The sequence below is a fragment of the Nerophis ophidion genome, linkage group LG14 (genome assembly GCF_033978795.1).
Source record: "Nerophis ophidion isolate RoL-2023_Sa linkage group LG14, RoL_Noph_v1.0, whole genome shotgun sequence".
Taxonomy (NCBI): Eukaryota; Metazoa; Chordata; class Actinopteri; order Syngnathiformes; family Syngnathidae; genus Nerophis; species Nerophis ophidion.
In genome coordinates, this window is record NC_084624.1 from 1,771,596 (window position 1) to 1,783,649 (window position 12,054).

The 12,054-nt window shown below is 44.6% G+C and overlaps 1 protein-coding gene and 1 long non-coding RNA gene across 4 annotated transcripts in view; one reads left to right on the top strand and one right to left on the bottom strand.

Annotated features, from left to right (window-relative positions):
- The window catches only part of LOC133567931 (uncharacterized), a 49,524-nt gene that overhangs the window by 28,830 nt on the left and 8,640 nt on the right, over positions 1–12,054 (bottom strand). The window contains exons 4-5 of the long non-coding RNA XR_009809508.1: positions 3,291–3,395; positions 2,887–3,155 (exon numbers count right to left, since the gene is read on the bottom strand). This is a non-coding gene — a long non-coding RNA (uncharacterized LOC133567931). The remainder of the gene's footprint in view (positions 1–2,886; positions 3,156–3,290; positions 3,396–12,054) is intronic.
- The window catches only part of LOC133567926 (zinc finger protein GLI2-like), a 64,939-nt gene that overhangs the window by 21,993 nt on the left and 30,892 nt on the right, over positions 1–12,054 (top strand). For all 3 annotated transcript variants that reach the window (XM_061919546.1, XM_061919548.1, XM_061919547.1), the window contains exon 2: positions 7,248–8,101. In XM_061919546.1, coding sequence (XP_061775530.1) covers positions 7,388–8,101 — 714 coding nt within the window. In that variant the 5' untranslated portion in view covers positions 7,248–7,387. The remainder of the gene's footprint in view (positions 1–7,247; positions 8,102–12,054) is intronic.

The window sequence follows — 12,054 nt, forward strand, 5'->3', positions numbered from 1 at the left end:
CGAGCTCTAACAAGAACAGACGCTCAACAACGGCACATTTTCGGATTTAATTCAATCAATCAATCAATGTTTATTTATATAGCCCTAAATCATAAATGTCTCAAAGGACTGTACAAACCACTACGACTACGACATCCTCGGAAGAACCCACAGAAGGGCAAGGAAAACTCACACCCAGTGGGCAGGGAGAATTCACATCCAGTGGGACGCGAGTGACAATGATGACTATGAGAACCTTGGAGAGGACCTCAAATGTGGGCAACCCCCCCCCCCCCACCTCTAGGGGACCGAACGCAATGGATGTCGAGCGCGTCTAACATGATACTGTGAAAGTTCAATCCATAGTGGCTCCAACACAGCCGCGAGAGTTCAGTTCAAAGCGGATCCAAGACAGCAGCGAGAGTCCCGTCCACAGGAAACCATCCCAAGCGGCGCCGGATCAGCATCGTAGAGATGTCCCCAACCGATACACAGGCGAGCGGTCCATCCTGGGTCCCGACTCTAGACAGTCAGTACTTCATCCATGGTCATCGGACCGGACCCCCTCCACAAGGGAGGGGGGGACAGAGGAGAAAAAGAAAAGAAGCGGCAGATCAACTGGTCTAAAAAGGAGGTCTATTTTAAGGCTAGAGTATACAAATGAGTTTTAAGGTGAGACTTAAATGCTTCTACTGAGGTGGCATCTCGAACTGTTACCGGGAGGGCATTCCAGAGTACTGGAGCCCGAACGGAAAACGCTCTATAGCCCGCAGACTTTTTTTGGGCTTTGGGAATCACTAATAAGCCGAAGTCTTTTGAACGCAGATTTCTTGCCGGGACATATGGTACAATACAATCGGCAAGATAGGATAGAGCTAGACCGTGTAGTATTTTATACGTAAGTAGTAAAACCTTAAAGTCACATCTTAAGTGCACAGGAAGCCAGTGCAGGTGAGCCAGTACAGGCGTACAGGCTGGTTTGCAAAAAATATTTTTTAACCCAATTAGGTGAAATGACATAATCTCCCACGGCACACTAGCACACTGATTTAGGCAATAATGGCTGTGTTTTTATCGGGAATCATTACTGCTACACAAAGTGTACACTGAAAGTATGTCCAAGATAAGCTGTCGAATAAGAAGTTTGTTGAAATGCGAGAGTTGTGTTTAGACCCCGGTTCCTTTATTTTTTTGGCATGAACGCCTCCAGCCGAGTGTTTACACTCTCCCTTCAGACTAATAAAGTCTGTTTTTCCAGCAGTTGCTATCACCGTCTCCTCACTTGTGGTTGCTTGTTGAAGTTTAGTTTGGGGGTGAGTAATGGTGTGGTTCCTACTTAAATGTTTGGAGTTAAAAGTCACTTTGTTATTCAAACCCCTATTATTAACCCTTAAAATCTGCCTTCCAGTCAACCACCAACTCTGGTAAAAAAAAGTATGACTTACTAAGGCAGCCTAAAGCCTCAAATGACGTCTTACAAGATGAGGATATTTTGAAAATGGAGGTCCGAACTGTTGAGTGAAGTATAAACTTTGAGCTTGCGGCCAACTTTCAGCATTGCTGGGGTCTCGGGTCATTATAAAAACCAAGCACTTTTTAAATTTATAGTACGGTATCATACCGTGAAAGCAGATCAATCAATCAATCAATGTTTACTTATATAGCCCTAAATCACTAGTGTCTCAAAGGGCTGCACAAACCACCACGACATCCTCGGTAGGCCCACATAAGGGCAAGGAAAACTCACACCCAGTGGGACATCGGTGACAATGATGACTATGAGAACATGATACTGTGATACTGATGACTATGAGAACATATGAGAACATGATACTGTGAAAGATCAATCCATAATGGATCCAACACAGTCGCGAGAGTCCAGTCCAAAGCGGATCCAACACAGCAGCGAGAGTCCCGTTCACAGCGGAGCCAGCAGGAAACCATCCCAAGCGGAGGCGGATCAGCAGCGCAGAGATGTCCCCAGCCGATACACAGGCGAGCAGTACATGGCCACCGGATCGGACCGGACTCCCTCCACAAAGGAGAGTGGGACATAGAAGAAAAAGAAAAGAAACAGCAGATCAACTGGTCTAAAAAGGGAGTCTATTTAAAGGCTAGAGTATACAAATGAGTTTTAAGGTGAGACTTAAATGCTTCTACTGAGGTAGCATCTCGAACTGTTACCGGGAGGGCATTCCAGAGTACTGGAGCCCGAATAGAATATGCTCTATAGCCCGCAGACTTTTTTTGGGCTTTGGGAATCACTAATAAGCCGGAGTCCTTTGAACGCAGATTTCTTGCCGGGACCTATGGTACAATACAATCGGCAAGATAGGATGGAGCTAGGCCGTGTAGTATTTTATACGTATGTAGTAAAACCTTAAAGTCACATCTTAAGTGCACAGGAAGCCAGTGCAGGTGAGCCAGTACAGGCGTAATGTGATCAAACTTTCTTGTTCTTGTCAAAAGTCTAGCAGCCGCATTTTGTACCAACTGTAATCTTTTAATGCTAGACATGGGGAGACCCGAAAATAATACGTTACAGTAGTCGAGGCGAGACGTAACAAACGCATGGATAATGATCTCAGCGTCTTTAGTGGACAGAATGGAGCGAATTTTAGCGATATTGCGGAGATGAAAGAAGGCCGTTTTAGTAACGCTTTTAATGTGTGCCTCAAAGGAGATCTCTCGTTTCCTTCCCTCCGAAGACACAGGCGTTTGTAACTGAGGAGGCAAAGTGCTTATTGTTGAGGCAAGTACACATTTGCTCGCCTTGAAATGCCACAGCTGTGTTTAGCTAACCTCAGCCAGCGCGTCTTTAAAGTAACACCACATGAGACCAGGCTGCCATTTTCTACAGTTAACTGCCTCGCTACGGGCTTTGCGGGAATTTTTTTCAAGTTTTACCGTAAGACTCTTCTTCCTGGACCGGTGCCCTTAGCGCTGTGTGAATAGATGAGGGGGGAAGGTTCCACTCGTCCGCAACGTGCTGCTGGTTTTCTTTTGGAAATCATCACGGGGGTCTGGTTCCATAAAGTCCGTAGGTGTTCTCAAATCTCTGTGGTTGAGTTGCATCACATTTCTGCCACATGTCTTTGGATCGTCCTTCTCTGTAGACCTGCACACTTCACTCTCTGTAATTACATCTGGACCACTGGTAAGGGGAATGCCTCCATCTTACAGGAAAAATCATAAAACTATAAACCAGACTGCTCGGTCCTTCAGAAGTCAACTTACTCATCGTCTGAGCTGTAGCACATTAAAGAACCGTTCACATAGAAACCAGTTGGATAGTTATGATGACTAATTACCTGTTGTAGCTGACTTCATCGAACCAGAATCAAGAGTCCAGCCATTGGAGGGTAGTTTGGATTGGTATTTTCCAGCCATCAAGTGTCGAGGCCAGGGCTATTCAACTGGTGGATAAAGAGTGAAACCATACCGTCCCGTGACTTGGAAAGTACTAGCATTTTTGCGGAAGAGTCCTATAAACACTAGAGCAGTGGTTCTTAAATTTGTTGGAGGTACCGAACCCCACCGGTTTCATATGCGCATTCACCGAATGAAAAATAAAATGTATTTTTTCTTCAAATTCAAGACAAAGTTATGTTGTTTCTTTCTACTGGTGCACAAAATGAACCGTGTATGAACATCACCTTGTTCAAAGAACAAAAGCAACACAGTGCATGAACTCACAACAAATTACTTCTGCTGTTGCCTTTCAGAGACTTTGAATTGATTGATTGAAACTTATTTTAGTAGATTGCACAGTACAGGACATATTCAGGACAGGACATAGTGTTTATAGGACTCTTCCGCAAAAATGCCAGTTATTTGGGTACATACGCATACTAGAGATGCGTGGACAGGCAATTATAACATCCACCCGAACCAACATTTTATCAGAACCGCAACCGCCCGCCACCTGCCCGCTGAAATACATCAGAGGTTGGCAACCTTTACCACTCACAGAGCTATTTAAACCTGTTTCACAGAGTAATGAAGACAATGGGAGCCGCTAACGTTCTCGAAAAATATCCAATAGCGTTCATCCTGATGACAAGAATATGGGCGTGCTATGAAGCCTTTGCCTTTGACACCTTCAACAACATGTACACACCGATTGTTAGTCCGGCAACATGTTGTGTGCAGCTTCGGCAATCACACGTACAAGATTGAAAGGCAAACTGGGTGACACAGAGTACACTGATGGTTGTGACATAAACAACTTTAACACTTACTAATATGCGCCACGCTGTGAAGCCACACCAAACAAGATTGACAAACACATTTCGGGAGAACATCCTCAGAGTAACACAACAAATACCCAGAATCCTTTGTATCCGTGACATTTTCCTGAATATATTTTACACCCCCACACCCCCAACCCCGCCCACCTTACCGACGCTTGGGGGGGGGGGTGTAAAATATATTCAGGAAGTGTCACGGATACAAAGGATTCTGGGTATTTTTTGTGTTGCGTTTATGTTGTGCTACTGTGAGGATGTTCTCACGAAATGTGTTTGGCAATCTCGTTTGGTGTGTCTTCACAGCGTGGCGCATATTAGTAAGAGTGTTAAAATTGTTTATATCACGACCATTAGTGTAGTCTGTGTCACCCAGTATGCCTTTCAGTCGTGTGCGTGTTGCTGCGGAAGCCACACACAACATAATGCTGGACTGACAAGCAGATCCTACATGCTGTAGAAGGCGACAAAGTCAATGACTTCATAGCACGCCCTAATACTTATTATCTGGGTGACTGCCGGCAGTCATTCTAGAGAATATTAGCATCTCCTATTGTCTTCTTCACTTTGTGACACGGGTCTTAAACGGCTCTTTGAATGGTAAAGGATACCGATCCCAGAACCCTGTATAGCAAATATTTCCGGATGGTTCAACCGCCACCCGCCCTTATCTCATTAAAATCTATTTTTTCGTCATGTTAACCGCCCGACCCACGGTTTATCCGCGGATGAGACCGCTAACCGCGCATCTCTAACGCACACACATGAGCCCCACCCTTGAAATCAACGCCTTCACTCTGCTTCTGTTGCAATTGGTGTGATATATGTGCTATGTCTAAATGTGTGCCATGCTAAGTGAGGTTTTTTTTCCTTGGACTTAGTCTGGACACCTCCTGAGGGTCTACCCTTGAACTGATATTCTTTTACTCCCCCTCCTCTGACCCAATGTTACCCTTTTCTCACCTTTTTAAAGAGCGCCGTAAAAATGGCTGAACCGTTGGCGGTCCCGTCTTGTCTCCCCGTAACGCATGGGTGTCAAACTCTGGCCCGCCGTGTAATTTCATTTGGCCCTTGAGGCAATATGAAATTACCATTAGAGCTGGTCCGCCGGTGTTATACAGCGGCAGTGCCCCTGTAACACCGTATTCACCGGTAATACTCAAACTTGCCAACCCTCCCGATTTTCCCGGACTCCCAAATTTCAGTGCCCCACCCGAAAATCTCCCGGGGCAACCATTCTTCTGAATTTCTCCCGATTTCCACCTGGACGACAATATTGGGGGCGTGCCTTAACGGCACTGCCTTTATCATTGACAAACACATTTCGGGAGAACATCCTCAGAGTAACACAACATAAACGCAACACAAAAATACCCAGAATCCTTTGTACCCGTGACACTTCCTGAATATATTTTACACCCCCCCCCCCGGGACGGCGTGGCGCAGTGGGAGAGTGGCCGAGCGCAACCCGAGGGTCCCTGGTTCAAATCCCACCTAGAACCAACCTCATCACGTCCGTTGTGTCCTGAGCAAGACACTTCACCCTTGCTCCTGATGGGTGCTGGTTGGCGCCTTGCATGGCAGCTCCCTCCATCAGTGTGTGAATGTGTGTGTGAATGGGTAAATGTGGAAGTAGTGTCAAAGCGCTTTGAGTACCTTGAAGGTAGAAAAGCGCTATACAAGTACAACCCATTTATCATTTATTTATTTATCATCCTCTACAACCTGTCGTCACGTCCGCTTTTCCTACATAGAATTAGCGTGCCAACCCAGTCATATAATATACGCGGCTTTTACACACACACACACGCACACAAGTGAATGCAAGGCATACTTGTTCAACAGCCATACAGGTCACACTGAGGGTGGTCGTATAAACAACTTTAACACTCTTACAAATATGCACCACACTGTGAACCCACACCAAACAAGAATAACAAACACATTTCGGGAGAACAAAGTCTGTTTTATATGTTAATAAATCATTTGTTTCTTACCTTCACGATGTGTCCGAGCCCGACTGCATCCCTGAGAGAACGACTCCGCATCACCATGCCACCCAAGCGTCACAGTTTTGTATTAGTGTTCATAAAAATAGATATACCGGCCCCCAGACATATTTCTCTCTCTAAATGTGGCTCAAAATAATTGCCCAGGTCTGCTCTATGGGTTATATATTATTTATATCACCTATATTGCACAGCCTACATTCCAAACCATTATTTTTGGAAACGATCTCTTTCACTGAGTTTTAATTCATCTTAAATATCCTCCTACCAGTTTGTGACAAAGCTCTCCCGTCCAAAGGCAAAACCTAGTAACTCACTTCTAACTGATTTTGAGAAAACAAAGGAAAACCAATCCATCTTGATGCTGTCTTACAAAGATCTACAAAGTCATCAAACGTATAGATGTTTTATTGAGCTTTACATTTTCTTGGATTGAATCTGCTCTCATGAACGTGTCCCCTTTCTCCAGATATTTTATCACAATCTCGGGTGGGCCCCATTCTGCGTTTGCACATTGGGCAAGAGCCGTGTACAGCGTCCAGTTTTTATTTTGACCTCCACAGTTATCTGCCCAAAAGAGTATGCAAGGGGAAGAATCTAGAACAATACATTGAATGAAGGTGCTTGCAACGTCCTGGGCCAATCTTCCAAATATCCCCCTCGTGCCATAATATCACATAATCAGGTTGACCGTCGGCCCCCATTCGTGCAAATGTCTCATTAAAGGCAACAAGGCGACTGACAAACAAGCTCCGATTGGTCCCTTGAGATACTAGGTTTTTCTGTTGTAGCTACGCGGTTATGTGGTAGTTGCTTACTTACGGAACAAATTACAATATCGCATACACTAATGTAAAGCATATCACCTAGGAACTCCAAAATTATCATCAGCTCAGTTTTGACCAACATTGAGTTACTGGGTTTTGCCTTTGGACGGGAGAGCTGTTGTGATGCATTTCCCAAAGTGCTCTTCTAAAATGACTCAGCTGGGTTTGGTTTGTTTCCACCGCAGCGCACGAACGACCGCGCGGCAGTTTGGAGCAAACGACACAAGATGGTGAAGATGAAAGTGGGCCACACCAGATGCTAAGCTCAAGTGAAGACCACGTTGGCGCAATGGATACTTAAAAAGTTCTCGTTACCAACAACGAGATGTGGCCCCCGGACCTTGGACCACCGAATGTGCAACTGACTCTTCCTGGCTTTGGCAGCATCTTTGACGATACGCAGGACCACCTGGGACCGTTAGCTTCAGGGGGCAGCTCAGTGCACGGGATGTGCCAAGCACCCAGAACCTCCTTGGCCTTGTCTTCTCTGGACCTGCTCAGCTGGAAGACCAGCAGGTCCAACCCTGACAGGAGAGAGGGAAGTATCCCCACCACCGCACATGTGAAACCTAAAGACAGGTTTATTTGCGGTTCCCAGCCTACACCTCCTGTATCCTACATGCTCACACCTTCACCATCATCCCTTTCCTCCTCCTCATCGTTCTTTGTGACCGCCTCCATCGACAAAAACTCTAATCAGCAACAACTCCAGGAGGAGTTTCGTACCATAAAACCAGAGCCAACAGAGGACTTATTCCACATCGACACACAGCTGAGGGATCTGTTCCACGTTGGCCTCCAGGGCCCAGCGGGAGACCAGCGGGACCAATTGTGCCTTTGGACCGACTGCAGCACCGCCTGCGGCAGCCAGGAGGAGCTAGTGAGGCACATCGAGAAGGCGCACATCGACCAGCGCAAGGGGGAGGAGTTCGCCTGCTTCTGGGCGGACTGCGTGCGGCGCCGCAAGCCCTTCAACGCCCGCTACAAGCTGCTCATCCACATGAGGGTGCACTCTGGAGAGAAACCCAACAAGTGCATGGTGAGCCGTTATCTGGAAAACTCAAGCGATGATCCATCTAGTGGTCCAGTTCAGTTTGATTGTTTGGTTTTGAAAATAGCCCTTTTGTGTTCTTTACATTACTAAACAGGGCGGAATAGTGGTAGAGTGGCCGTGCCAGCAACTTGAGGGTTCTTGGTTCGATCCTCATCACTGCTGTTGTGTCCTTGGGCAAGACACTTTACTCACATGCTCCCAGTGCCACCCACACTGGTTTAAATGTAACTGAGATATTGGATTTCACCATGTAAAAACACTTTGAGTCACTAGAGAAAAGCGCTATATAAATATAATTCACTTCACTTCACTAAACTGTCTATTCCCCCTCAGCCAATCAGTGAACTGATCTCTGCATCACTCCACTCTTTGGGTACAGCTCAGTGAAAAAGTATTTCAGATCTTTTTTTTGGCGCAGTGGGGAGAGTGGCCGTGCGCAACCCGGCGTCCCTGGTTCAATTCCCACCTAGTATCAACCTCGTCACGTCCGTTGTGTCCTGAGCAAGACACTTCACCCTTGCTCCTGATGGGTGCTGGTTGGCGCCTTGCATGGCAGCTCCCTCCATCAGTGTGTGAATGTGTGTGTGAATGGGTAAATGTGGAAGTAGTGTCAAAGCGCTTTGAGTACCTTGAAGGTAGAAAAGCACTATACAAGTACAACCCATTTATTTATTTATCATTTTTACTTGCGGTGTCCCAATACAAATCTGTTTCTCTTTTGATGTGATACCGATATTAGAGCCCTTGAGAATTGGCCGTTACTGATATTGATCCGATATGATATCAGCAGGAATCATATATACTTTTATTATTTTGTAATGTAGAATGTTAGAAAATGTTTGACCAAGTGAAATTAGTCAAACAAAGAACAATGGGAGGCATTAACGGGCGGTATAGCTCGGTTGGTAGAGCGGCCGTGCCAGCCACTTGGGGGTTGCAGGTTCGATTCCCGCTTACGCCATCCTAGTCACTGCCGCTGTGTCCTTGAGCAAGACGCTTTACCCACCTGCTCCCAGTGCCACCCACACTGGTTTAAATGTAACATAGATATTGGGTTTCACTATGTAAAAGCGCTTTGAGTCACTAGAGAAAAGCGCTATATAAATATAATTCACAAATATAATTCACTTAACAAGCATGTGTGGAAGATGTTTGTGTGTGTGTGTTAGTGTCTCTAAAATTGTTTGTCCGTTTTGTCTTCAAGTGTTTAAAGGCCTACTGAAACCCACTACTACCGACCACGCAGTCTGATAGAAATTAGATTTCCTTATCCAAACGGGGATAGCAGGTCCATTCTATGTCTCATACTTGATCATTTCGCGATATTGCCATATTTTTGCTGAAAGGATTTAGTAGAGAACATCGACGATAAAGTTCGCAACTTTTGGTCGCTAATAAAAAAGCCTTGCTTGTACCGGAAGTAGCAGACGATATGCGCGTGACGTCATGGGTTGTGGAGCTCCTCACATCTGAACATTGTTTGCAATCATGGCCACCAGCAGCGAGAGCGATTCTGACCGAGAAAGCGACAATTTCCCCATTAATTTGAGCGAGTATGAAAGATTCGTGGATGAGGAAAGTGAGAGTGAAGGGCTAGAAAAAAAAAAAAAGACCAGGGCAGTGGGAGCGATTCAGATGTTATTAGACACATTTACTAGGATAATTCTGGAAAATCCCTTATCTGCTTATTGTGTTACTAGTGTTTTAGTGAGATTATATGGCTGTACCTGTACAACCTGAAAGTCGGCCCCGCAACTTTCTTCAGCACCAGTCGACGGGTGGTGGCGATGCCCATCTCTTCCCTTCGCAAGGGACCCTCTTAAAAACACGATCTTTTGTGAAGTGAAGTGAATTATATTTATATAGCGCCTTTCTCAAGTGACTCAAAGCGCTTTACATAGTGAAACCCAATATCTAAGTTACATTTAAACCAGTGTGGGTGGCACTGGGAGCAGGTGGGTAAAGTGTCTTGCCCAAGGACACAACGGCAGTAACTAGGATGGCACAAGCGGGAATCGAACCTGCAACCCTCAAGTTGCTGGCACGGCCACTCTACCAACCGAGCTATGAGCTATGATCGCTGCATGATAGACTGTACTTCGTGTGTGTGGTCCAATCCAACCGTGTTCGCTTGACATCTCTGTTCCATAGTAAAGCTTGACTGTCATCTTTCGGGAATGTAAACAATGAAACACCGGCTGTGTTTGTGTTGCTAAAGCCGGCCGCAATACACCACTTCCCACCTACAGCTTTCTTCTTTGATGTCTCCAATGTCCATTGAACAAATTGCAATAGATTCAGCAACACAGATGTCCAGAATACTGTGGAATTTCGCGATGAAAACAGACGAGCTAATAGCTGGGAACGAAGCTGGAACAAAATGTCCCAGACAATCCGTGACGTCACGCGCACGCGTCATCATACCGAGACGTTTCAGCCGGATATTTCGGCGCGAAATTAAAAAAATAGCAATTTAGTAAACTAACCCGTATTGGCATGTTTTTCAATGTTATGATTTCATCATTAATATATAAACTATCAGACTGCGTGGTCGGTAGTTGTGGGTTTCAGTAGGTCGTTAACAAGCATGTGTGAAAGATGTTTGTTTGTATGTGTTAGGGTCTCTAAAATTGTTTGTCCGTTTTGTGTTTAAGTGTTTAAAATAGCTTGATAAAAGTTTGCATTAACTAAACAAATCGCCTAGGTCCATGTTGATAGTATTCCGAACTTGAAAATGATCTACTAGAGTACACTTATTAGAGATAACACACTTTGCGGTCACTTATGCTGTGTTTAAGATGAAGTGGAGTGGTATTTGTTTTTAAGAAACACCTAGTGGCTACAATTATTTATTAAGTTAAGCTCAAGAAGCAGTGAGTTGAATGATGCGGACACGTTTGATACTGGATGCTTTCTAATACGCTTCTGTCTTGGAGACTTCACTGTAATAGACTATAATTATTTGATTGACAAACAACAAAAAGTGTTCAATTAAGGACACTTCTTACATATGTCTACCTTGTTTGCTACTGTGTGCTTAGCTGTTGTGCAACTGCTAGTTCCTAGGCGCCTTTACCGTATCATGTTTACCTTATGTACATGACTTGACTAAAATAAAAGAAAATTATTGGAGGACATTTAAATATTAACTGGCTGTCCCGCTTTACTCTATTAAATATGCTGCAGCACTGCTTGTATCGGTAGCACTTATATCTGGGATCTACATACTTGTTTTTTTGCGGATATTTAACTGATCCAATCCAATCCAATCCACTTTATTTATATAGCACATTTAAACAACAATAACGTTTCCAAAGTGCTGCACAGCCATGTTAAAAACAAATGTAAAAAAATAAATAAATAAATAAATAAAATAAAATTTAAAAAAAGTATATATATATAGGCTTCACGGTGGCAGAGGGGTTAGTGCGTCTGCCTCACAATACGAAGGTCCTGCAGTCCTGGGTTCAAATCCAGGCTCGGGATCTTTCTGTGTGGAGTTTGCATGTTCTCCCCGTGAATGCGTGGGTTCCCTCCGGGTACTCCGGCTTCCTCCCACTTCCAAAGACATGCACCTGGGGATAGGTTGATTGCCAACACTAAATTGGCCCTAGTGTGTGAATGTGAGTGTGAATGTTGTCTGTCTATCTGTGTTGGCCCTGCGATGAGGTGGCGACTTGTCCAGGGTGTACCCCGCCTTCCGCCCGATTGTAGCTGAGATAGGCGCCAGCGCCCCCCCCGCGACCCCGAAAGGGAATAAGCGGTAGAAAATGGATGGATGGATGGATATATATATATATATATATATATATATATATATATTATGCTCCACCAATGACTGAATAAAAACAAACAAAAAATAATAATAATAATAAATATAAAACCAATAAAAACAATATAAAAACAGATATGATTAAAAACTATTTTAAAAGGTAAAA